Below are 26,973 nucleotides of genomic sequence, written 5' to 3'. Positions count from 1 at the left end.
CACCACACCCAGCTCTAGGGTGGGTCTGAGGACCACGGGGCCATGATTCATGGAGGGGCCATAAAAGTGAGGAGCTACTCTTCTAACTCAGAGGAGCCCGCTGATCTGACTAGAATGAACTTAAGACACATTATATCTCAGCTGGTATGGGAGTGTTTTAGTGTGGCATCGTGTTTATTTGTGTCAGCTGCGTTTCCCCAGGTGTTTCCTTTCCTCATTACCTTAGTCCTCTGTCTCGCTCTGTTCAGTGTCTGTTTGCATCACTTCATGTCACGCCAGGTCTTGGTTTTTACATGCGCCTGCTCAAATTCATGTCCTCATGGATTTCTTAGCTGTTCCCAGTTTAGTTTTAGTTTAGTTCTGCCCCAGTTCACCTTGCCTTGTGTTCATGCATTCAGCCTAATAAAAGTCTCGCTTTTTGTTATACTTTGTTTCCTCTTTCCCGCTCTCCAAACATACCGACCAGCCTTAACACCTGCAACCCAGACCCACAGAATCAGGAGACGATGGATGGATGTAAACTAGTACCACATAAGTAAATGTAGCTACGGTTAAAATAAAGCTACGGTAAACACACGGTGTGTTCTTCGTCCTGTAGCTTGGAAAAGAAAAGCAGCTTTTTCTCTTTCACAGGGTGTCAAAGGCTGCGGTCCTTCCAGATCACACCAGGTGTCCTTTGGTGCAGGGATGTAAAGGCTCACAGTGAGACCAGTTTGTCCGGTGCTGATTCAGACCGTTCGGTCAGATTTCACCCGCATGCTTCATGAAACTGTTGGGAAACTCTGCACGAGGAAATTGGAGGTTGCAGGTTTGGTTCACGACCTGTTCAGACGTTTGTGCTTCGCACTGATCGGCTGGTTTTGGACTTGAAGGACTTTCCTCCAACATGGAAGAAAAGCGAGGCGCTCCCACCGTCAGGGCTCCTTCTGGCCACACAAGCAGAAAGAATAAAGTGAAGTCGCTGCTTTGCTTTGGGATGCAAAGGTTGGCAAACAGCAGCTTCATCGCACACCGACCCTGATCTGTGAGTCTGCAGCTTACAGGAATCGACCAGTGAAAATCCGACTTTCATGTTCCACATCCAAACTGTCCGACGCCATCAGCCTCCATGAAGGAGACAAAGAGATTCAAAGACACAGAAGAAAGCAGGAAAACATCACGTGGTGAACTCTAACAGCTGTGAGCTGCTGTTGCAGAAACGTTGTTTTAAACTTCATGTGGTTAAAGTGGAAGTGAAAGGACGTATGAAGAGAAGCGGGTGCTGCTCTGAGAGGCTTCATCCCACTCGTCCCCTAACAGTGAGAAAGCCTCGGCAGGCCTCCGTGTTTCCCTGAATACATGAATGGGATGATGGGACGCTCAGATAAATGTGTTCACGGCTGCTGCGTCCCCAGTGATCGGAGAAAAGGGGATGAAAGAGGAAGGAAGTCCGTCTGGCAAAGGTAAACAAAAAAATCCCTTATCTGAACATTTTGATCTCTTTCAGAAACATGGGACCTCAGCGTGACGTAATGCAAATACGTTAATGCAATAACTGGGCTTCAAAATTAGGACCAATGGTGCTGCGTGTTGAAATCCATCTTTTATATACATGCACAGTTACTTAACCAAGAGGGAGAACAAGCTGATGAGAAAGGTAGGCTCAGACTCTGGAGCTCCTGCAGGTTGTTACTGAGTAAAGGAAGCTCCACAAACTGCTGAACATACCGGACACCACCTCACACCCACTGCATGATCTACTGCAGCAGGTTCCTTCAACTCTGCAGTAACGAGGACAGAAACCTTTCCTACCTGCTGCAGTTAAATAGATAACGACTCTCTCCGACCCTGTTTGCAGCAGAGGACTCCTCCGACGGGCGATGCAAAAGTTCAGTCTGCACACTTCATTTTATTTTACAGTAGCTGTAACTAACTATACATTAACAGATAAATCATGTAAATAAAAACAAAGAAGTGCAAGTATAAATGTCACTCTCATTATATGGGCTCATGCTTCCAGACTGATGAAGGTCTGGCTCCACCTTCTGGCAAAAGTGGCTCATAACAGCTTTTCTTTGTTTCTGCTCACGTTTGGTGGACAGTCCTGCCGGCAGCTCTCGTTTATAATCACATGCGTCTGAACGACATGCTGCGGCTTTTTTTTTACCTCTTTTATAAGACGTGTGCTTCTTTGCTCTCATCGCTCTCTCCTGCTTCTTCTTCTCTTTTTTGAACATCTAAAATATTTTGATCTGTGTGTTGACCTTAAAAGAGCTGATCATCGCTTTCATCATCATCATCAGTTCTTTCTAAATCCTTGTCTCGGTGGACTGCAGAGATGCTTTCGTGCTCTTTTAATCACGCTGCCTTATGTAATGTGTACAGTAGAGATGTGTTGTGTCGGTGCGTATGAAGCTGAATTTGTGGATTAATAGTTGATAGTAAATCCTTAATTAGAAGGTCAGGAAGCAGACAAACTGTAACCGTGCAGGTGGGGACGTACAGACAGTAAATAAGAGGCAGAGCCTCCAGTTTTTAAATCCTGCAGGGACAGACATATTCATGCATGTCGACTGGGTGCATGTATCTTTAAATACCCAGCAGCAGTGGGAGAAAAGAGCCGATAAGTTAGCACATTTCTTTTCTTTTGTCCACTCATTCATCATTTAGCAGGTTTGGATGGTTACACTCACTTTGAAATGAAGTCATTCGCCTCAAACCTGCATTAATTAATTTAGAAGATGCAGCAGCTGAAGATGAAAACACAAATCAAACGGCTTTGATGGATTTTATCTGTAATACCTGTGAGCTCGTAGGGGAGTTTTTAAAGGGTTGTTCGAGAACAGTGTGACACAAACTTCTTTGTTGGTACAATTAACCGCACAGCACCGACGTTATTGCTCCCATAATTACATTAACCGCAGAAACTTGGACCATAGATCCGGTTCAGGGATGCCAAACGTGGCACATGTGGCACCATCCACCCGCCAGTCAGGAGGCCCGACTTTCTTCTTTTTATCAGGTTATAAATGTGTTTTTTATGCTCTAAAGTTTAACATGGGAGTCTGTGGGGGCTGATCCACACTAGGAACCAGACTATAGAATAGAATAGAATAGAATAGAATAGAATAGAATTGTGGACACTCCACACCAACTGTGTGTTGACAAATTATGTCAATTAGAGGAACTGCAACCTTCGTCTGACAGCTTGAACATATTACATTTTCATTGTTTTACTGGCCAACTTTCTTAAAGGCTCCTGGCTGAGTCTGTGTGAAAGCTGAGAGCTTTGTGGAGCCGTTCATTTGCTGTGAGCAATGCAGATCCAGGAGTTTATGATCCTCCACCTTCACCTGGTCCTCCATCCTCCCCGCTGGTCAGTGAATCCTCTTTGAGCATCTTAAGCAGCAGGGTTCACATCACTGTATGATTAATTAAAAGCAAAAGGCAGCTTAAAGTTTGGTGACTTAAAGGTCGGTGTGAGGTTTTATTCAGCGTGGGGGGCGTGGTCTTCTCACGGTGTAAAACATAGGTTGTTTTAAACTCAGCATCTGTGCACGCTGTCGTCTTCATTCTGCCTCCACCACAGGGGACAGAAGATGATGCATGTGACGAAATAAGGAAACTAAGGAGATATGAAGGCGACAGAGACGAGAGGCTACACCCCACCGGGGAGAGGGGTCCCTCATTTCCACCCACTTAGATTATTAAAAGTTTTTAAGAAAGGAAAGGTGAAGCACATCGCCGCCTCCTCCTCCTTTCAGTGAAGGTCAAAAGGTTATCTGCAGTCGGCCTGCCAGAGGGATCAGAGTGACCTGTGACATAACCACCTGCAACTTAAGCCCACTGGTCACCACTGCCTCTTTGCCTTGTGCTTTGTTCTGTTACTATCATAAAAATATTCTTGTATTTTCCACACTTGGTCGTCAAAATGAAAACCGTTCATGTTTTTCAGCCTCGAGCTGATTTCATCGGGCTGGAGATTAAATATCGATGTCTTAGGCTTTGATTCGGGTTCTGTAACCCACAGGTCCATCAGAGTAATTTACTAATTTAATTTAAAGTACATCAAATCAACAACTTTTTGCCAGCTTCTAATATTTTGTCCTCCTCCTCAGTAAGTCTCAGTATTTTGCAGGTGCACCTCCCCTCTCTGTTTCTAGCTGATATACATTCTTGTGTCATAAACTGATGGAGCGGGTCACCCGGAGCGCTCGCTTTGGCGTCGAGCCGGCATCTTCTGGTCCAGCAGAGGAGGAGAGTGTCAGACCTCAGCAGCTCTGATGAGATCCAGAGCCATCGCTGTTAATTAAATCTGCTGCTAACAGGAGACTCACTGGGACCGAGTTCATTCTGCACGAGTTCCACTTTATTCTGCAGCTTGTAGAACCTCCTTCAGCACCAATAACCTGCAGCGATGGTTCACGTGTGACTTTATTAGTCTGTCTCATCACTGTGGAGGAGTTTTGGTTGCTTCAGCTCGTTGAGGTTTGCTGCATCCGCTCATGCACAGCTCTCTGAGCTCTGCAGCAGCTCCGTTCTTTTCTTCTTCAGTCGTTCTGTTGCAGACCTGCTGCTGTGCTGGGATCTTTGTCCTGTTGATGACTCGGTGTGGTCCGAGCTTCAGCTGTGGGACAGTGACACACTGACTCTACAGAGGAGCTCGTGGTCCACTCAGATCATCCACCACTTAGAATCCCTTTACCGTGACCTCAAGTCTTAGAAAGACAAAGCTGATTTTTCGGCAACTGGAACAACAAACTGTTTTGCTCTTGAGCCTTTGAATTGCTTTAAACTGAATAAGGACACAGCAGCTGAATGCCTTGTGTTATATATTTGAACGCAAAGAGTACACAAGTGTTTATGTGCTCCTCTGGAAAAAGTCAGCGTGAAAGCGAGATAACGGGATGAATAAAATAAAATGAGGAAATAAAACGTGAACTAACTTTGCAGCAGAGCCGATCTATAAAATGGATTTTGAGGAGAGATTTAAAAGCGCACACGTAGCCAGGAGATATAAAGCTAAAGTGAAATCTTCCATCAAACGGGATGAATTATCTATCTGCAGTGTCGAGCCTCTCAGTTTACTCTCAGAGCGTAATGATGTGGAGTGAAACCAGCACCTGCTGGGAAGCACCGAGATGAATCTGAAAGCCGCTGCTATGATTAAAAACTCAGCAGAGATTCAAAGTGCGGCTGCTTTGCAGTAAATGGGCTAAAACGTGTTGATTCACAGAAACCTCTGCTGTGGTTTCACTAACGGAGGCTCCACTCAGAGGCTCCTCACACTGGAGCTAATTAGCAGAGAAAGGAGAGGACAGAGGCGGTTACACACCACGGGAAATCATTTCACAGCTCCCGCAGCAGCCCTGAGGGGGAAACGGTCAATGTAGAGAAAAATGTATACACGAGGAGGGATTACGTGTAATTACATTAGGCCGTAAATTATGCAGCCAGCCAGCTCTTTACTGCTTTATAGTGAGAAATCGGTCTGTTCTAACTTTGTTTAAATCATTCAGGGACATGTTCTTCAGACTGAAACCAGAACACTCGGCTCGCTCCCAGAGATCATTTTTATAGGCTCTGGCTGTACGTAGATATTAAAATCCTGTTATTACCAGCTTCTGTCAAATCATTCATTTAATCCCTGAAGGATTTGTGCAGGGTTTCAAAGCCACTGCAGCTGTTTTATCATCTGATCTAAAAAACACAGAAGCTCCAATAATGGTGCAGTGAAGTGAGTTTATTCTTACAGGACAGGGCGCAGACCATCAAACAGCAGCAGAAAAGATAGATAAATTAATAAATAACTCACTAATAATTGAGAATAATAATCAGGTGAGGAAGAGCGAAGAATAGAGAGATGAAAAATATTCTTAAAACCAATTATTTAATGTGTCTAATGTTTGTTTTGTTCTTGAATTTCTGAGTTCATTCTCATAAATTTGCAGATTTTGTTTTCCTTCTAATAAAATTATTGTCAGTTTTCTTGTAAACTGACCATTTTCCTCATAAATGTGTAATTTATTTGAACAAATCTCATAATTTTACTATCTCTCATACATTTAAACATTCTCCTTATAAATTTGCCGGCTTTTATGTTAGAAAGGTTTCGTATCAATTTCCTTTTCATCCTCTAATTTTAGTTTTCATTTTTTTTCTGTTTTATTTCTTGGTTTGCAAGTTTCTCCACACAATATTTTACATTTTCTCGTAAATTTGCCAATTTTTCCTCGTAACATTTTCATATTCTCCTAAATTCTTATAAAGAGTGGAAAGAAAGAGAGCAACTAGTGCTGAACATTTGTTTGAATACACACAGCAGTTTAAAAACTGATGAAATGTATTTATTGGTTAAAAAAAATCTATAAAACTGTAAATAACTTTGATAAATTCAAGTTGTTTTTTTCTTTTTAGCTTTCACTTTGGAAGCTGCTTTTAATTTGAAAGTGCTACACCCGGAAATTGCTTGTCACGGCGTCGGAAGTCGAGACTTCTATTTATTTATTTATTTTAAAATAACTTTATTGAACACACAATGAGCATACAACATACGGAGACTTCAATTTTTCATCTCTTCGCTGTTTTCACTCTTATTTTCAAAGTCTTGAATTTGGCCCCTCATGAAACACAAGCGCTTATATTTGGACCGATGACTGTTTTCTACAGTAATTTTAAAAGTTAAAATCTTTAAAAGCTGTGAAAATGTAAACTAACGGCGTATATAAATAGTTATATATTATAATAAATATAAAATATTTAGAATATTGATAAAACAATGGTTTCGTTTTATCGTGTATCGTGTGATTTGTAGTTCAGTGACACACTTCCCGTGTCTATATTTTCATTTGACTCCAGTCGGTGGTATTTTGGTGAGGGACCTCCCACGCTGAACTCCACTTCCGGTCGGCGTTTTTTTTGTTTTGTTTTTTTAAAAGATGGCCTCACGCGCTCAGGAGGTGTCTCTGCTCGGGCTGTGTGACGGAGAGATCGACTCCAAGAAGCACCGGTGCTCCTATCTGACCAACAAAGTAGGGGGTCGGCCGGACTGGCCGCCGGGCATCGCTGCCCGGTCACCGCGATGCGGCCGCTGCAGAGTCCCGCTAGTCCACGTGGTGCAGGTGTACTGCCCCGTGGACACGTCTCCGCACCACAGGAACCTCCACGTCTTCGCGTGCCCGGGAGCTGAGTGCAGCGGTCGGTCAGAGTGCTGGGCGGTGCTCCGCTCACAGTGCCTGGAGGCAGAGGTGCGGACACCCGGGCCGCCTGCACCGGCTCAGGAGGCTCCTATGCGGGTCACTGACTGGTGTGACACCGCTGACGACTGGGGGATGGGGGGAGAGGAAGATAATGATGGATGGGGAGGAGGTGCGAAGCAGAACACAGCTGTGAAGGAGGAGACAGGAGTTCCAGAGGCAGCAGGTAGGGCTGGACAGAGTTGCATTTTTATCAAAGATTTGACGCTTTTTTTTTCTCTTAAAATGTGAAAGTTTTATTCTAAAGGATGCCATATTTTATATATAGATTATAAATTCATAGCCATTTTTTCATTAATTTAAAGTTTTTCTCCTCGTGCCTTTGAGGTTCTTGTAAATTTGAAGATCTTTTCTCGTTACACTACAAAGGACCAAGGATAGAGGTCGTCTTTCAGCACTACTTCTTAGCCAACAGTTCATCTCAGGGTGGTTCAAACATGCTTCTTAGAGGAGCCCTGCCCAGACGCAGAACAGCCACTACGCAATAAAATAGAGATTTCAGGCCTACCATTCACAGAAACATCAAAGGACATGTATGCTTCAATAGCATCAGCTCCTCTGACAGCATAGTTAATAAAAATGACTGACTTCATTAATCCCATGCAAATCACACCTATGTGGAAGAACCCCGACATACTACAGAACAATAATATGATTAACTCCCCAGATTGGAGTAGTAAAGGAATTAAATACTTGGAACATATATTAGAAGGAACAGACTTTATCCCATTTGACAGACTAGTTTTACTATATGAGATTAACAAGAATAGATTTTCACAATATCAACAAGTCTATAATAAAAGGAAATTTAAGCCTAATAAAGTCAAATTACAAACACCATCGAGTGTGGTACAATTCCTTAATCTCAAAACCTCCAAATTCCTGTCCAAAATATACAAGATGCTCTCCAAAACAGGTGAATCTATATCTCTTCCTATTATGAAATGGGAGACAGATCTATCAGTCAGCTTGGACCACCTTAACACACAGGTGTACACACAGATACACACTATGGCTGTATCCCAATTCAGGGTCTGCAGCCTTAAAGTACGCATTTCAAGGCTGATTACGTCACAGCGGCGCGCCTAAGGCTGTCCCAATTCGAAGGCTGCTCGAAATGCAGCCCTCAAATGCGTCCTTCATTTCCCTGAATTTTAAGGATGTGGCGGTGTAGACTTCGTGGCCCAACATATCCCAGAATGCATAGCGCGGCGATGGGTGTGGATAAATTTGCAGAAAAAAAACGGCGGATGAGGGGCGCCCGAAGAGTAAACTTTAAGTACTGAATATTATGTCACTTATTTATGTGCAAATGTTTAATAACGAAGAACATTAAACATTCCTGTTGGCCACATGTCAGCAAAGTTATGTGACGTTAGTGACGTTTGTACTAACTTGGTTTTAAAGCCTTTACTTTAAAATATACGCCGTTCAATAGCTGAGCTTAATCTCACAGAGAATGAGAAAGATTTTCTCCTTCATCTCTGTCAAACACAGCTGTATGACACGTTTCCAGTGGTTAGTATCATGGTTGCTAGGCTACCTGGGCAGCGCGACGGAGGCTTTTTTTTTAAAAACTTTATTGACAAACAACAGTATCAGCGCAACGGAGGCTAGACCGTCCCATTTCACAAGCCTCGCACTTCCGGCCTTAGCGGTCTTTGAGTACGCGGCCCTTGAGGATCGTTGAGGCTGCGTACTTTAAGGCTGCAGACCCTGAATTGGGATACAGCCTATCTTGGTCGGCTGCTGTCTTTATCCTGTCTTCCTTCTCTCACACCAACCAATCACAGCAGATGGCCCCGCCCCTCCCTGAGCCTGGTTCTGCTGGAGGTTTCTTCCTTTTAAAAGGGAGTTTTTCCTTCCCACTGTCGCCAAAGTGCTGCTCATAGGGGGTCATGATTGTTGGGTTTTTCTCTGTATTATTGTGCGATCTACTGTACAATATAAAGTGCCACAACTGTTGTTGTGATTTGGTGCAACTGAACTGAATTAAAAATCTCTTGTATTGTTAGTTCTGTGTGCTGCTCAGTTACATTTATTATTTGCTGTCATGTTAGCGTTTGCTGTGGTCTCTGTTATTATTTTCCTTCCTCGGCAGGCGTCTCTCTCCATCCCTCTTCTCCTCTATTTTTCCCTCCCCCTCTCTTCCTGTTAACCATCTTCACCTTTATTTTTTTTTTTCCTTTTCCCCAGGCCTCTCTGTTATGGTTGTAATAATCCAAAATAAAGTGTATGGAAGTCTGAGACAGTGAGCCTATTGCTCAGCTCATCTCTGGTTCTAATAAATGATAAAGTGAAGCTCCTGTTAGAGTCAGACTGAGAGCAGGGAGCGCTGTAGTGCGAACTACCTTCTGACAGGCAGGTGAGGTCATCTTATGGTTCTTTTTTTTCCCCTGACAGCTGGTGAGACGGACGTCAGCAGCCGTCTTTGTGACCTCAGTCTGGGGGACTCGCAGGAGGACGTGACCGCCTTCTGTCCATTCTTCATCAGCGTGGTGGAGGAGACGGATGTTTGCGGGGAGGACGGCGACCTGGAGCACGCTCAGGAGCTGCTGAGGGAGTACGAGAGGCGGGAGGGCGTGGCAGTGGGGGAGTTAGAGGGAAGCGGAGGAGGCGGGGACGAGAAGTATGAGAAGACCGGAGCCCGACACGGAGACGCCGTCTTCTCCAGGTTCATGAAGACGATCTCTGTGTGTCCGCAGCAGATCCTGCGCTACTGCCGCGGCGGGAAGCCGCTCTTCATCTCCGAGCCGCCGTCCAACGTGGCGCAGCTGGTGCCAGCGTGTGGCTCCTGCGGAGGATCCCGGACATTCGAGCTGCAGCTGATGCCCGCGCTGGTAAGCCTGCTGCAGGGGGAGCGCGGCGGTGCAGGGGTGGAGCTGGAATTTGGGACGGTGCTAGTCTACACCTGCGCCGACAGCTGCTGGACATCCAGGTCGGACTCGGCCGTGGAGGAATTCTGCTTCGTTCAAACCGACCCAGACCAGCAGCTCTTTGTGTGACGGACTAACCTGAAGCTCGCCGTCGCCATCATGGTGGGATCGCGGTTTATTTATACCCCGTCATGATGTCAGAAGATCAAAAATCTGAGGCGAGCTCATGTTAAAAAAGGACCAAGCAGCAGCTTTTGTTACTTCAAGGCTTTAAAGGTTTTGCCTTAAAATGTGAAAATATAGATGTGCCTTAGTCATCGGGCCTGGGCAGAGCGTTACAGCTGCTTACGGCCACACGAGGGCGGGACACTGAACCATAGCTGCTCTTATTGGTCCTTCAGACTTCATGGTGCTGAACACAGGAGCTCCAAAGACGACATCAACACGAGTGTTAGAAAAGATTAAAAGTCTCTGCTGCAGCTCGTTTGTTCGTCATCTTTTCTTTTCTAAAATCTTTTACTGCTGCAAACACAGCAGCAGCTGTCGTCATGCGCGAGTCATGCTTTAACTCCAAGCAGCTTCTGGTTGTTCCTGTAGAGAAGAATATTACCAACCGTGACCTCTGACCTCCCTGTAATGAAACGTTGCTGTTTCAGCGCACGTGTTGGTCGTCGGGCTCTGAAATCCTCTGAAAGAAAAGACTCGGACACACAACAAGTTTGTTTTTCTTTTTACTTCAACCTTAAACATGTTTCTAAAACGCCGTGTCACACCACAACAGTTCGGTCGAGAAGCGTCAACGTTAAACCGGGCGAAGGAAATGTAAACGAGTGTAAAACAAAGCTATAAAAATGTAAATCAGCTGAAGGATTTCAGGTTTGAGGATCAGATCCAGAGTATCAAAAATAGATTATTTGTAATTTACTGGCCAATAAATAACAGAATTTTCTTATTTTACGTCTGACGTTACCGATTGTTAGAATTATTATAACAAAGTTAAATTTCAGCCCTTTAATCTTCCTCCAATTCGCTCATGAAAAGTTAAATCTTTGGTTTGTCTGTGAGGTACGAGTCGGTTTCTCTCTAAAATTCCTGAGACAGACGAGGAAACGGTCATCTGACGTTTTCAGGCACTTGAAGATCAGTTTGGAGCACTTTGTGCAAACAGCAGAAGAAAAACGACGTTCCTGAGAGCGCTGGTGCTACTGAGGGCCTCCGCAGAACGGTAAGGTGCCGGCGCTGGATTTTGGCTCCCAGTCGTACCGGTCGGGTTGGTCGCCGCCAACCAGGCCACCGATGTCCCTGTCGATGATCTCGTTCACTGCAAACAAAACAGAAACGTTGTGGTCTGTTTATTCCAATAAAACAAACGTTGCTGAGCACCTGTGTCGGTTTGTTGGTCTCATGCAGCAACTGCGTCACCATTTGCAGACGAGTTGGATTCAGACCTGAGGCTGGACTCTGCAGACCTTTTGCAGATTAAGCAGTTAACTGCTTTGTTATCAGACTGCATGTAATCGCCAACTCGATCCCATTCAACTGCAAACTGAACCCGATCCCTGTCTTTGAAGGAGTGAGACTGCAGCGTGGTCGTGCTGTTTGGGAGGGGCAGCCCCAGCCAATCAGAGGGAAACTTTCTTGGAAGGGGGAGGAGCTAGGATGGCTAGTTTTGAACGATGCTTAACCTCAGGGGTTGCAGTGGGGCTCAGCATAAGAAGGAGGGATTACTCTGAGGTGTGACTCATGCAAAGCTACCCTCAAAGTGTACCCTGCCTCTTGCCCTATGACAGCTGGGATAGGCTCCAGCGCCCCCGCGACCCTGAAAAGGATAAGCGGAAGCGAATGGATGGATGGAATTTCAGCTTCTCTGCTGCTGTGTTGGCAGAGAAGCTGAAATTCACCAGCCATATTTTGATTTTTGGGCTCTTTGAGGGTAAAATTAAAATAGCATGACACAGTTTACTGGACAGAGGTCAGTTTGATTTGAAGGCTCTGCAGTCACAATCAGTGCTTCAAGCATGACCTGCACCGATGGTGCTTTCCTTTCATGAAGGATGCTCCAGTCTCCATGAGCGCTAAGAAGGAGTTAATAAAGGAAGCACTTAAGCACCTTTCCTTAGGTTTAGTTCTGATTGTGGCTGCAGACTCTAACACTTCACCTTCCCAGTTAGGAACCTGCTTAAGGACTCTGTTACAGTACCGAGCACGGCCACACGGGGGCACAGCAGGACAAAGTGCTTTAAACGAATTCTCCAAACGCTTTAATCCATCACATTCAGCTCCCTGATTCACTCCAACAGCAACAAATTAAACAAACTGGCTTTCTTTAACTCCTCTGCTCTGCTTTTCTAACCCGTCCATTAAATACTAAACTGTTCCCACATCATGAAGCAGCAGGACTGAAATGTGCTGAGCAGGTGTGGCGGTCACACTGCAGTGCGCTCGTTATGAGCAGCAAAAGATAAAACTGAGTTCATCTGCAGAGCAGCAAACAGCTCGGTCTATTCATAGCTCTGCAGTGAAACCTGAGGCGCGCACACACACACACACACTTTAGAGTCACCGATTAACCAAAACAGAGGAAGCCGATATAGCCACGGGGAAACGCTTGCTCCACACAAAGGCAGGTTCTAACCTTTGAACCTCCTGTGATGGTGCTAACCACTGCACCATTGTGCCGCTCCTGCTGCTAGGACCTCAAGGACGACAGAAACCTTAAGCTGGATTTCCAGCATGAATGCAGACAGTAAAAGCAGGGTCCCAGGCTGTGTCCATGGCAACATCACTTTATCAATCTTTTAATGAAAGGTCAGGTCAGGTGTTAAATTCTAATTTAGTATAAAAAAGTACCAAAAGTGTCCATCATGCAGGCACGGAGAACATTCATTATCCAGATTTTCATTTTTAATGTGTTTCAGAATCGTGTAAATACACTTCTATCAGCCACCGCACGCACACAGATATTGTATAACCAGTCATAGTTTTCTTACCGGTGTGCTGATGCGGTGAGCATAACAATGTTTTTGAACATCCTGAACATTAAACTTTATTATGTCGCACTTCTACTCTCTGCACTGACAGACTGATTTAAATATCTGAAATAAATCACATCTCCAAACCAGATCAATCTCTCAGGAGTCACATAACTCAAAAGCCACAAACTCCCTGTGGTGCCCTCCACAAAGAGAATGGGATGCCAGAGAAGCTCCTGTAGGTGCTTCAGTTTGTGAGCAGGCTGCTGTTCCTCTGGGGGGGGGGGTTCTGATTTTCGGGGTTTTAAATTCGAGCTGAAAGGCTATGGAGGAAGACAGCGTGAAGATCAGACGCCCCGAGGACAGCTGCTGCCTGTGCCAACAAATTTAACCTCCACCTGCACCATTCAGAGCAGCAAATACAGCTATTATTAACCCAGATCAAACGCAATACGCATGCACACAGCCAACATCACAGAGCGACAGAGTGCACACATGGTGTCACTGACATGAGAAGAACAGACTGAAACAAGCAGGTTTACGAGGTAAAAAGACGAACGCTGCTCATGCTTTGATACTTTGACTCCACCACGGCAGCTTTGCATCATTCAGAGTTCACAATAATCCTTCTTTATCTCATAATGAGTCTTTGTGCAGCCCCTCAGTTCAATCAGAAACAAGCAGTTTTAGCTCCTCCTCCTTTAAGCAAATTGGCTGCCCCTTAAAAAATAGCAAGTAGGTGGAGCTTCTGTGCCTGAGATGACTGTGTCACGAATAACTCGTCAGGCCTGGACTCTGCAGTCTATTCACACCTACAGGCCAGTGGACACTCTTTCAATGATGAGGATGTAACATCCTGGACAGGGAGGAACGCTGGTTTGAGGGCGGAGTCAAGGAGGCCATTTACGTGAAAAGGGAAAGACCATCTCTGAATCGAGGAGGCCTAAGGGTACATCTGTCACCATCTTACAATGCTGTGATTGCAGCCATTGCCCACCTCTCTGTGAATGGGACTCATGGACATCAGTGGTTGTTGATCAGTGGTCATGAGAATTTGCATAATTAAGATGAAGGAACTGACCTCCCAGCCCATTGTTCCTTCAGTGGGCTGGTTTCAGTCATTATGCAAACGTACTGGTTATAAGGTTGGAAACCTGCAGTCAGCTGAGACTGAAGACGTCACCTGATGATGACGAAACATTTCTCCCACAAAACGCTACGTCCAGATAAACAGAATCAACCTTTGGAGGTATCGTTTCATGCATCGGTTAAAACACTGGACTCCAGGTAAAGGACGCGCAGCTGGAAACACTTCACGCAAGTCGAGCTGCCCAAGATTCACAGAATTTACATACAATGTTACCTTTTTGTGATTTATATCGTTGTCAGGACGATAAATGTCTTATATCGGGATATGAGATTTTGGTCCTATCGCACAGCTGTCACTTCCATAATTTAAAATGATTAAAATTACTTTGACCTCACATCTGTATATTATGTTGATAAATATAAATGTATATTATTGTGAAAAAAACAGGAAGAAGCTTTTTTGTTTTTATCAAGAGTAAATCTGGGTCAACATCCAGCTTCCTACCATCATCCAGCGTGATCTCCTGGAGGCCTAAAGATCCCAGAGGCGGCTGCTCCTCCGGCTCCTGCTTGATGATGAGCGCCTCCCCCGGCCCGGCCAGCACAGAGTCCTTCTGGGGGTTGGCGGGTGTCACAAAGGTACTCCTGGGACTCAGAGACAGGTCCCTCTGAGATCCACCAGGGGAGGAGTGTGGAGGGACGGAGAAGGTCTGAAGTGGGACAGAAGAGGCTGGAGGAGGAATCGTGGTGATCTGAGGAGCCATGACGGAGGTCTGAAGGGGAATCAAGGTGGTCTGCGAAGGCAAGGAGACTTGGAGCGGGACCGAGGACGTCTGAGGATACATTAAAGGGGTCTGAAGAGGAGCAGAGGAGTGAGGATGGTGGAGATGGGGGTTGCTTTGGGGACCACACTGCACCAGGAGGTCACAGGAACCATAGTACGCCACGTCAGGACTGAGCGTGCCGTTGCGCGAGGCCGTCAAGCTGAAGCCAGGTGGATTCTGGGAGATGCGATCTGGCTCCCAGCGTTCCTGCTTGACTGTGGCGACAGCGGGAGGACCGTGGTGTCTGACTCCAGGCAGGTAGGTGAAGCTCTGCGTCACACTTTTCCTTCTCTTCCCGTTAGTGACGTAGAACTGGACCTGGACCGGCGACGTCGCCTTCTTATTGTACACAGGAACCTCCACCACGATGCTGGACTGGAACACACACACACGTTTATAAAACATGAGCATTTGTTGCTTTTCTGCTTTACATACTAATGCATTTTGTATTTTGGGCGTTTGGACCTAAATGATGTGGTTTAACACATGCGCTGCACTCTGATCTGCAGCCACACGGAGGCTCTGAGCGCGTCAGCAAAACGCACTTAAAATGAAGGAGGAGGAGTTTCGGCAAGAAGGCTTCATGGCACTACGAAAAAGGGGAAACAGTATTTATATGAATGTCTGAAATTTATCGTGGTAACGCTGGAGGTTTCAGCTTGTAACTTCCTCTTTCCACTTCCTATAAAGGGAATCTTGGTCCCCATCTTAAGAGACGTTCAAATGCTCAGAAAAAAAACCTGAGCAAAATTCTGTGAGCTCGACACTTCAGGGCCCGAGGGGAGACTACAAATATTAGACCCAAATATTTTCCCTCCGCTCACTGTGCAGCCGGACATCAGGAGGCAAACAAAGAAACATTACAGCTGAAATCACACTCGGACACCGAGAAGCAACAAAAGCACGTCGCTGCATGCACTGACGAAGATCAACGCACCAACACAACTGAGCAGGATCCTGCAATAAAACTAAGATCGCAGTACCGTGCTGCTATGAAGCAAAAGTACTCCGGGCAAAAGTTTCTTCATCCTGAGGTCGAGCTGTTTTCAGTAAGCATCAGTCTGAGTGTAGAAGAAAGACGGCATCTCCACAGTGACACACCTCGCTGTAAAACCTCGGGAGGTTGCAGACGCCTGACTGCTTTCACTGATTTTAATTATGCTTGCGACACCATTTATCACATATTTAACTTAGAAAGACTTTTGTCCTTATTAAGCAGCAGAGGTCAAATCTAATTCAGTCATTAGTGCCACAAACAGATGTTTCTTGTAGTTGGTCACCAGGTTTGTACTCGTCTCAGATGTTGGTCTGCTGCTCTTTACAGAAACTCTGACGCTCTCTTGGCTGCCACTTCACCTCCCTCCACAGATTTTCTGTGGAGGTCTGGAGGCTGGCCAGGCCACTCCAGGACCCGTCTTCAGCTGCTCTCTGTTGCCTTAGTTTTGGGTCACCGCCATGCTGGAAGACCCATCTTGATTGTTCTGGCTAATGGTTAATTAACGATGCGTGTTCACACACGTCCGTCGAGTTGATGCCAAAGAGCCGCCTCTGACTCATTCACACGTTCACTGGAAACTTGAAACACGCCTGAACATGTGTTCTTGAAGATCTCGGTCCGTTGCAGCGTAGCGCGTTACAGTCGTGTTCTTGGTTCTTCTTCTTCGGATATTTATATAGAGATCCTCCAGCTTCAAACTATATAAATATCCGATAGCAGCTCGGTCCCCTAACGTTCAGAAGCTGTTGAAAGGATAAAGTTGTGCTATATCAGTGGTTAGAAATACATTATTACTTTAGGATTAGTTTAACACAAAGTCAGGGGTGACCCGGGACCATGGCTGTGAGTCACAGTGCGCAGCATAAAAGTCCTTTCACATCAGAGCAGGATGTGCTGCTAATGCTAACCGCTAACTAAAAGCCAAGGATCCAGAATTTGTTGCTGGCTGCTGGGCTCTGTGGGTTTTTGCAGCAGCTCTACCTGTTTTTTTTGAAGAGTTTTTGTTTTTTTTGCTAGTTCTTCAAATGTTCAATAAAAACATGTATGCTAATTCATAACAAAGAAAGCTTTGTAAGTATCCCCACTGGAGAAGACTGTCATTTCCACAACACTGGCACTGGCATGTAAAAGGCCATTTATTCCCTTCAAAGACCTGAAGCTCCATAAAGCACCCCTCCAATAGCCAAACCCATCTGTTCTCTGATTGGATAGTTAAATTTGTGATTGACATGACATTGGCCAATCAGATGAAAGGAAGAAAAATGGGGTCAAAATTCGTACTTGTAACTTGAAACTTGAGTGCAGAGTTTCTCACGTATTTTTTGGCTGAGTCCACACACAAATCTGTTTTACACACACACAAATTCTTTTTACACTTACAAATCCTGATTTACAAGTACAAAATATTTATGACCACAATTTGAGCCCATATCGTTCACTGACTCATACACTCATGTTCTTCTGTGCTTCTAACAGTCACTCCAGTGGACGCATCGGAGAGCAACTTGGGGTTAGCATCTCACCGTGCAGACGGGATCAAACCACCAACTTCCCAATTAGTAAATACCTCCTGCTCTATGTCAAGGACTTTTGACAAATACAATTGGACTGATTGATTGGAGCCAACAAACATTTGAGCTGAGCTCTGCCTAAAGCTGACTGAGCGAGAGACGCTCAGACATCTGCAAACATTACTGATCCTTCCTGTCGAAACGTTGCTCATCCGTCCCGATCTCAGATCCAGCTGAACAAACTCAGAGTGAACTTGAGCCTTCAGAGCGGGGTCAAAGCGTACAGCTGTATATGGGAGGGTGCGCTTGATTTACAGCACAAGTCAGAACAAGAACTTTGTTGTGAGAACCCAGTCACTTTGTTTTTTATCATCGCTGGAAGTCAGGATGGTAACTGAACTGAAACATGAAGAGTTCAGTTTCTGTTTGAGGAAAAAAAGAAATAAATGTAAACTTTTTGGTTTTCCCGTGTCTCAAAGATGCCGACGCTGCCTCGATGAGCGTTTGCAGTGATTTACTGCAACAGCTGCTCGAGTTGGAGCTCATTTTGAAACTCGAGGGAGAACAAAAAGTTTTGGATTCTTAAATCGTTCACTCTTTCTCCGTCTGTGTGCTGCATCACCATCACTCCTCGTACTTACTCCGCTGCATTTTTCAGGCACGACTCTGGCATCGGTTTCCCACAGCGATCTTCCATCTGAGGGGACAAAACACACGAGTTAGACCTTCAGACAAATCATCAGGCTCACAGAAGTTTATGTAACCTTATTAAAGTTGCAGTAAATTAATAAGGCGATCTTACCGGGCCCTCTCTCCATGAAAACAACCCTGGACTGAGCGGAAATGTTGGGTCCGCTGATGAGCAGCTCCTGTCCTCCCTCCACGGAGCCGCTGGCTGGACTGAAGCTGTCCACCTGAGGGAGCTCCTGACCTGAGCGCTGGGCTGAAAAGCAACAGGTTTATTTTAGGACTTTATTACAGATCTCTGTGCTGCAGAGGAAACAGAACGGAGAAGGTAACTCGAGCATTAACAAACATGCAGTATATTTTTGCCTCTGCGTCTTCTTCTACGATCGTGCTTTAAAGGAACACAAGCTTCCTGTTTGCGAGACTCACAGCACTCCACGGGAATCGACGCCGTCTGCAGCCACAGAATCTGGCCGTCCGGCTGAGGGATGGCGACCCTGAACACCACCCGCACCCTCGTGTTCTTCCGCCCGATGTCCGTCTCTCCTTTCTTCAGCTCGATGTCGGCGTTACGCAGCTTCAGGATGCCGGCGCAGTCGATGCTACGAGAAAAAAGGCACCGTTTATCAGAACGCATCGTCTCAACTGCTAACTACCTGTCCACACGTGGACCAGAGCTCGCGCAGTGTGCACTGTGGTTCAGGTCCACATTCCTGCCAGCTGCAGAGAAGACTGTGCAAGGTATGAAGCTGAAGTGTGGGAGCGAGAAACTGGTGAAACAAGATCCACAGAGGAGCGACCCATCTGACTACAAACACCTCCGCTTATTAGAGTTTTGTTAAATGAGCCTGACGTGCCTGAAAACCACAGCGTGGCTGAAAGTTGCTGACGCGAGAACAAAAGGCCTCAAGGATCTGTACAAACCGTTTTGTGAACACAAGGTCCTTATTCACAGCTCTAACCCAACACCACCATATATGGCTAGTACTACTACTAGTTACTGAATAATTGAGCTCACAGCAAAGCCATCCTGTGGCCATGACCACTTAAAGCTCACTCACGCTGCCTGCAAACAAGCAGCAGACTAACGTTATCGACTTATGTACATGCTTCCTTCTTTAAATGTTTGAGATTACGGTGACATTATTTACATGCTTCCTGCCTCCTCTACAGTGTGTCTAGACTCTGTACCACAGCTCTTTATTTTTTGCTGCGCTTTCTAATCTGGCTTCCTGACCTTCGTTAAGCCTAAAGAGACAGCGGCCGTGTATTTGTATGTTTTTAAAACCATGCTGAGTTCTTATCGATGTTATTTCCTGTCACAAACAGCTGATCTTTGTAATTTCCCCTCCTCTAAAAGGAGGGCTCGAAACCTCGTAGATGCCTCAGTCACGAAACACCTTCAGAACAAACGTCCTGAGTGTTTCCGTCTTTGTGTTCAAAGTAAAATTGCTCTCTCCAGTTTTGGGATCATTTCGATCATTTTTGGGGAAATTGTTACCGTGTTTTGTTGCTCAGATGAAGAAAAAACAGTAACATGAAAGGTTTTCTGGCAGCGAGGCTGGTGTGAAGATCGATATCATTGGGAACGTGATAAAGACTCAGCTACCCAGGGTGTGGGTAGCTGAGCATTAAGTATAATTAGCAGCTGTATGTAAATGGTTTGATATGCTGTGCAAAAGTATTGAGACACCATAATTGCTTAGTAGTGTCATGTAGTCAGTGTAAGAGGTCAACTAACCCTAAGCTGCCGCTGGTTGACCATTTCTCGGGTCCTCAAAATGACTTGCAGGGGGACAGATCGTGTGTAGAACCACCACTCAGACCTGCACCCCTTGCTAACAAACTTGCCTGTACCCCTGTCCTGAAGAAACACCTGAAAACTGTTCCAGTAAGGTCTTCTGACTGCCTGCTCCACATGTGAGGCTCAAAAAAAGCCCTGGCTATCACATGGGACATTGTTTTGAAGGTCTGGGGCCACCCTCAGTCAGTATTTTGAACCCATTGAGATGGGGTTGGCAGCTTCCACAGGCGATGCCTAACCGTTGCTATGGTGTCTGGTAGGTGGAAAGTTTGTTTCCTTAAATGGTGATAGCGGCTTATCCGTCTCTTTTAGCTGAGCTACTTTAATAAAACTCTTTAATTTAACCCTTTTGCCTCCTTGACTCCTTTTTCTGACCCGGACACTTTTTGTTACTTCCCCCTAACCGCCTAGACCCCTCAGGGGAACGTAACAACACCCGCCCGTTCTTTACACGTTGTTAGGAAAAAATCAGAAATATACATGGAGAAGCAGCAAGTTTAAAAGTCAATATTTGATTTGATCGTCTTTCTTCAGGCTCCTTGAAGGACATTCGAAGCTCTTCTCTGTGCTGAAACAATATGAGGAGCACCTGAGTGACGGTGCATGGCTTATAGGGTTCGTGATCGTTACCTGGCAGACATGTCGTTCTCTGGAAGCAGAGGGATCTCCAGCACTTTGATGGAATCCATAGTTTTCTCCTGACACATGGTGGTGACCGTCTTCCCCGTCACTCGGTGGACCTGGTAGAAGGGGTGAGGACGAATGTATCGGTCGTCCGCGGTGCCGATGAACAGCACCAGACCGACCCGCTGCTCGCTGCATCCGTGCAACTACAGGAAAGGAAGAAAGACGAGCTGATAAGCAGCTGCTCATCCTGACGAACACCTTGACACCACTGCAACCTGAAACGTCACGCTCTGGACTCCAAATTACTTTAAACTGTTGGATGTGAAGCCGACATGTGATATCTCACAGTACAGTTTTACAATGATTCATTTCGTGCTGGCTGGATCAGTGCAGGGAATTTTTCCATGGGGAAAAACACAGATGTGTAGTTTAGCATGAAGGCCACCTGAGGGATAGACGCAAGTGGTCAGACCTTTATTTAAAGAAATGGTTTGATGGTTTTTGGACAATGATGCATTTTTACCACCAAACAAAAGTCCTGCATCAGCTGTTTAGGAAGTACCGTCGCTTTTATACAGAGGCCCATTTTCAGAGGCTCAGAAGTAAGTTTCATGGTCTGGTGAAGCCTACTTCCTAAATATTATCCAAATAATATCCAGGAGAACTTAAGCAGATAAAAGACTTGGAGGTGATTCCATGTGTTAGCCGTTCACTCTCAGCATGAGGTCCAAAGAGATGAAGTGAGGGAGGCCATCACTAGGCTGGTTAACTGGTTTCAGAGAGGAACTAATCCCAGGACATTATTTGGAAATTTCCTGTAATGGGAGAAATGTTTTTTCTCCTTCAGCATCTTCCTGCCTGCCAGCTGTTCTTTCTCCAGCTCGGCTGTTATTTTGGAAAGATTTGTATCCATTTCTTTACTGAACTGGAAACATCTGCCTGCATCTTTGTTCAAAAACCTCTTTCTGGTTTTGTAAAGTTTCGAGAGCTTCCAGTTACTCCTGCTAATGTTGGACCTGAGCTCTACCTGTGACACTGGTGACCATCACATTATGCTCGACAGGTGGAGATACTGGGTGGGTGTATCAGGCTCTGCTTTGGAGAGGTTCTCCTCTCGAGGTTCTCGTCACTTCTATGCTGATGACATCCTGTAAAGCCCCAGGATGTTACAGATCTTGCTTAGATTCTACTAAAACTTAGATCGCTGAGAGTTTTCTCGATTGAAAAAACAAAGAAGTCTGTTTGTGTCCAAGGGTAATGGGAACTCTTGGTCCTCTTGCCACATTTTCTGGAAGATTTGATTGATTTGTTCTACATCAGAGAGTAGTTAACTACCAACGTACTGGGGCGATCGTGGCTCAAGAGTTAGGAGTTCGCCTTGTAATTGGAAGGTTGCCGGTTCGAGCCCCGACTTGGACAGTCTCGGTCGTTGTGTCCTTGGGCAAGACGCTTCACCCGTTGCCTACTGGTGGTGGTCAGAGGGCCCGGTGGCGCCAGTGTCCGGCAGCCTCGCCTCTGTCAGTGCGCCCCAGGGTGGCTGTGGCTACAATGTAGCTGCCATCACCAGTGTGTGGATGTGTGTGTGACTGGATATGTAAAGCACTTTGGGGTCCTTAGGGACGAGTAAAGCGCTATATAAATACAGGCCATTTACATCGTGACCTAAGGTCATGTGATCAGGGCCTGTGCGTCAAGGCTGAGAGCTAAAGGAAACAAAGCATTTGTTTTTTAGCATTTTGTTGCAAAGCAATTTGTGATATTTGTCTTGAAAAGGTAGAAAAACAACAACACAAAAACATCTGGACAGATGAAACCAGGAATAACTTACAGAGGAGGAGAGGCCTGATGACAATATCCTCCGAACACGGAGGAGGCAGCATTATGTGCATGTTCAGCTGTAAGTGGCCTTGATCATTGGTGTCACACGTCCTCAGGAAGGGTGTTGATATTAAAAAGGTTATCGCAAAGCAAAAGTGATATCTGAACTGAAAAGCTCCCGGCCACAAATAAAGCTGGAGTGAACACATGAAGCATGTTTGAGACGGAGAGAAAACGACTGTGGTCACATAAGCAGAAGGAAAAGAAGGAGAACTGAAAGAGAAATCTAACAGTTACTATTTTAATCTCTTGCAAATTTCCTTCTTAGCGAGTATTAGAGGGCACTGCAGGGCAACCTGCACGAGGCGAATAAAGCCTTGATTGATTGATTGATTGATTGAGGTGTTATGTGTGTTTTTGACCTTTGGACAGGCGAGCCTGGCTTACATTTATACCTCCAATTGTTATATAAAAAGTCCAAACAAAAAGCCTGTGTCATAACCATAAATGAAAGCAAACACTAGAAACTGTTTTAACAGGACGAGCGCTACAGACTTATAACAAAAGTCACCAAATTAGCGACTGCTTCAAATAAACTTGTAAATAAAAACAACTGTCTTGACAGTTAAACATAAATAAATGAAACAAAAACAGGTGGATGTGGTGGGGCACCTGGGTGTAGCCCACAGTAGTGCGGTCCTTTCTCTTGTTTTGACTCTAACATGTAACTGAGAATACGACTCGTTTATTAGACCTACTGTAATTACAGGTCGAAATGCAGATCCTTTCCCAATAAAAGGTCTCGCCATGAAAAGTTCTGATGATGATTGATTGCATATGATTCAGCATTTAAACTGGAACAGGTTTAAAAACCGGGAAAGGGATCCTGGGAAATGCTGGGATCTCTTGGAGGACGAGGAAATGAAAAAATGAAAACGGCCCGACTGATCGTGACATTTACAGACCTGCAGTTAAGAAATCATCTGCATAGTGAGCTGCCTTATCCTTTTATAAAGACTTTTAACTTTTAATATTGTCTTGTTAAGTATTTGCTTTATCATAAAGATAGGGGTCACTGTACCATTCAGTTTCTACCCTCATTCATCTTAAGAAAGATGAGAGGAAAAATAGACAAAGAGAATTTGAAGAACAGCCCTAGCTCTGTCGTCCTTTGTAGATTTCACAAATTAAACAGCAGCCCTGAGTGTGATTATCTGCTTCCTGTGTGACCTGTTGTCCCTTTTCTCGACAGTAAACGCTGCGAGTTTTAGCACGTCTTGCAGCAGGAAGCTTTTCTAGCCTTGGCGGCGGCCTGAGAATGTGCCACCCAGAATAGCCCTGCTGGTGTCCGTTACATGCGAGGCCTTGATGGAGGCTTTACTTGTCTCAGGCCGCCTCTGTTGTCTGATCCACAGGCTCCGCGGGGCCGCTCACTCGACACATCGGCAAAGCACGCAACCTCAGTCGACCTGTGATTTCATCTCCCGTGGGTCACCACAGGCTCGGTGCTTTCAGCTTTTTATTAAAATTATTATTTATGCCACAGACTCACACTTAACTGTTTGAAGAGTACCAAAAACTGAACGAGCAGGCACAGAAGCTTGTTTTCATCTACCTGAACTGTTTTCATTTTCAGAAACCTAAACTTACCACAGCCTAAACAAAAAACGAAGTCAAAGCTGCAGTTCCTCTAATGGCCACTAGAGGCCTCAGACGTCCCCATAGACTCCCATGTTAAATTGTTACAGCAGTATTAAACACGTTTATAGCATGAAACAGGGGGAAAAGGTGTTTTGGTCTTTAAAGATAATTTCACCCTTCATAACGACTCACCTGTTTAAACTGTGTGAAGCCTTAAAATTTGCATTATTAGGGGCGTGGCCTCTGACAGGTGGATGGTGACACAGGCAACGTCCACACTGGCCCGGATAGATTTGAAAACTGCGTTTTCATCTGAAAACGCTCCGCGTCCACACAAGCGTTTTCCGTCGTTTTCCCAGAGTTGTGCGTCCACATTGAAACGGCCGAAAACGCTTACGTTTCAGTACTGTGCAAGCGCAAAACGCAAGAAGATTTGGCCTGCCTCATTTCAGTCTGCAGCTTATTTAATTTCCGGCTCTTTGAAACGTCGCGGCAAAATGTCGAGGAAAAGCACAGAGTTTTTTAAATGGACTCACAATGAGGTGGAGTTGTTGCTGCGAGTAACACAACAGTACAAAGTTGCAAAAGTGAGTGAGAAATAAAGAATTTGAAGAAAAGCTCTCTGAAGCGCGTACAGACTGATATTAATCCTTAACAGGGCTGTCAAACAAAACAACTGCTGTATAATACCCCCGCTATCTTAGTTTAATTGGTCACATGACTGCATCACATGACTACAATGTGTCATCGTTTTCAAAAAGGCTCTGGGTTCGCTGTCCACACTGCGACGCAAAAACTGAATTCAAATGTATCCGCTTTGGAGAGCGTTTTCAAAACGCTGCGTTTTCCTTGACTGAAAACGGCGTCTCAGTGTGGACGGGAGGTCAAAACAGAGAGAAAACGACCCCAGACCGCTGTAGCTGCTAGCTGTCTGTTAGGCGGGATATGTTTGTGCTGTTGAAGCCTTTTGGAGCATTTTAATGGCATTGTCTGACTAACAACATGGCTGTGGTGAGAACAGTGAAAATGCATCCAGTTTTTATTTTAATGTTGACCCATCACATGCACCCTCTTCTATCACACCAACACTGAAAGCTCTTACTTTCATTTCAGCTGGTAATAGCCTTAGTGGCTGTTCTCACTGTAGTTTGCCTCAGTAAACTTTTGCACCAGTGCCCCGAGCGTCCTTATTCTATTGTTTATTAGTTTAAAGACTCCAATATCATTTCAGTTTATTTCTATAATACCCTTGAATCTCACATATTAAGTCAGTGCCAAGGTAACTCATCTTAAAGTAAATCGAGAACAAGCTTAGATTAAACAAACTCGGTGACAAAAAAGGTTAATATGAAAGTGATAGTGAGGACGCACCTTAACGATAGGATGTCCAGCAGCTGCCTTGATGGATCCGCGGCTGCCCTCCGTCTCGTAATGCGCCCTGTGGTAGGACTTGGGCTGGACCTCCACCTTCAGCTCGCACTGGTCATACTGGCTGGGCAGAGGCCAGTCCAAAGGAGGGGGCGATGAGGTCCTGAAGGCAGAGAAAACAGATGTGATCATCAGCTAGTAACCGAACTACACCCAAATCTATTTGCTGAATGCTGTAAGGCCCACCTGAACAGAGGGGCGTTTCCGGGTTTGGGTTTGTTCCAGGTAAAGTGGGAGGGCACCTGAAGGAAGAGCTCGGCCAGGCCCTCTTGTTCCCGCCCCTCTTCTGCGGGAGGATCCTGGAAGGACTCCAGACTGGAGTCTACTTGACCTGCCAGGAGGACCAACTGACTCCCCGACGTCCTCCTAGTCTTGGAGGGAACGTCCAGCTCAGGGAATCCGCACATGAGGAGGGGTCCGAGGGCGCCGGCAGGGCTTCCCACCCAGGTTTCATCTGTCACGCTGCCCCGTGGGGAGGCGCCTGGTGTGGGGCTGGGTGAGTGGTGAGGGGACGGAGAGCGGGCATGAGGGTCGGCGCTGGAGTGGCGTCTCTTACCACAGGGGGAGGTTGGCCTGGATGACGGCCTGAGAAAGCAGAGCGGGATCAACGACTCAGACATGCACATCTGAATGTGTTTAGGCCAGGGGTCACAACCTTTAAGACCCAAACAGCCATTTGGAGCCGGTTTCCACGCAAAAGAAAACAGAGCCGCAAATACTTGTTGACATCTAAAATGAAGATAACACTGTATATATTGTTTTTACCTTTGTGTGAACAACTAAGGTGTGCTGCTTATGAAATCCATGAAGTGCTACAGAGAAAATTACATTTTATTTATGTAATTAACACATTTTGAACTCTTAAAGAAATATAACAAAAGCAAAGCTGAACTAAAATGATCCAGAAACGAAAACTGTTGTATCGCCTTTGGGCTTTTGGAGCCTTGACCTGACTTTTAAAAATAACTTAAAAAAAAAAAAGCAAAAAAAAAAAGCACTTTGCTGCTAAAGAAATGAAAAATAAATATTTACAAAATTCTAAATATGTATTTTACCTGGTTAATTTGTGTGGCGGGGCGTGGTCTGCAGCGCCGCTGCAGGGGAGGAGGACGCACCTGAGCAGCACCCGCAATCACGCCTCGCCGCCTTAACGTCTGTGCTGTTGTGTTGGTGTGTGTCGGGCTGTGAGCTGCAAAGCTACAGCCGGCTGTGTGCGTCAGCAACCGTGTGTGAAAAGCGTGTTCATGGAAACATCGTGGGGTCTGCTGTGATATGTTTACAACGGGACTTCTGCTCCTGAACCTCTGCGCACAGCGTCTGCAGGTCGGGGCTGTACGAAGTCACTTTCATCTTTACAGGACTGTAAGCTGTCGTCTGTGGGGCGTGAGCGGCGTTTGTCTTTAACAAAGTTCACGGTGGAGCTGCTGACATAATGTGGATCCAAAGATCCATAATTGGCCTACC

At 45.5% G+C, this 26,973-nt stretch overlaps 2 protein-coding genes across 2 annotated transcripts in view; one reads left to right on the top strand and one right to left on the bottom strand.

Annotated features, from left to right (window-relative positions):
- The first annotated feature begins 6,917 nt into the window (after positions 1 to 6,917).
- Positions 6,918 to 10,240, top strand: pdcd2l (programmed cell death 2-like). Its single transcript, XM_085358834.1, has 2 exons — positions 6,918 to 7,401; positions 9,639 to 10,240. Exons 1-2 carry the CDS (start codon positions 6,918 to 6,920, stop codon positions 10,238 to 10,240), a joined length of 1,086 nt encoding a protein of 361 aa, XP_085214960.1.
- A 569-nt stretch (positions 10,241 to 10,809) lies between these two features.
- The window catches only part of nfatc3b (nuclear factor of activated T cells 3b), a 29,784-nt gene continuing 13,620 nt past the window's right edge, over positions 10,810 to 26,973 (bottom strand). The window contains exons 3-10 of the mRNA XM_085360216.1: positions 25,696 to 26,094; positions 25,453 to 25,612; positions 20,626 to 20,825; positions 18,621 to 18,793; positions 18,307 to 18,447; positions 18,146 to 18,201; positions 14,678 to 15,371; positions 10,810 to 11,432 (exon numbers count right to left, since the gene is read on the bottom strand). Of these exons, the coding sequence (XP_085216342.1) occupies positions 11,314 to 11,432; positions 14,678 to 15,371; positions 18,146 to 18,201; positions 18,307 to 18,447; positions 18,621 to 18,793; positions 20,626 to 20,825; positions 25,453 to 25,612; positions 25,696 to 26,094 (1,942 nt within the window). The 3' untranslated portion in view covers positions 10,810 to 11,313. The remainder of the gene's footprint in view (positions 11,433 to 14,677; positions 15,372 to 18,145; positions 18,202 to 18,306; positions 18,448 to 18,620; positions 18,794 to 20,625; positions 20,826 to 25,452; positions 25,613 to 25,695; positions 26,095 to 26,973) is intronic.

Source organism: Diplotaxodon limnothrissa, linkage group LG7, assembly GCF_057381915.1.
Source record: "Diplotaxodon limnothrissa isolate DT_005_m linkage group LG7, D_limnothrissa_male_GT1.1, whole genome shotgun sequence".
Taxonomy (NCBI): Eukaryota; Metazoa; Chordata; class Actinopteri; order Cichliformes; family Cichlidae; genus Diplotaxodon; species Diplotaxodon limnothrissa.
Note: the sequence above shows the minus strand (reverse complement) of the source record. Positions and strands in the feature narration are given on the sequence as shown.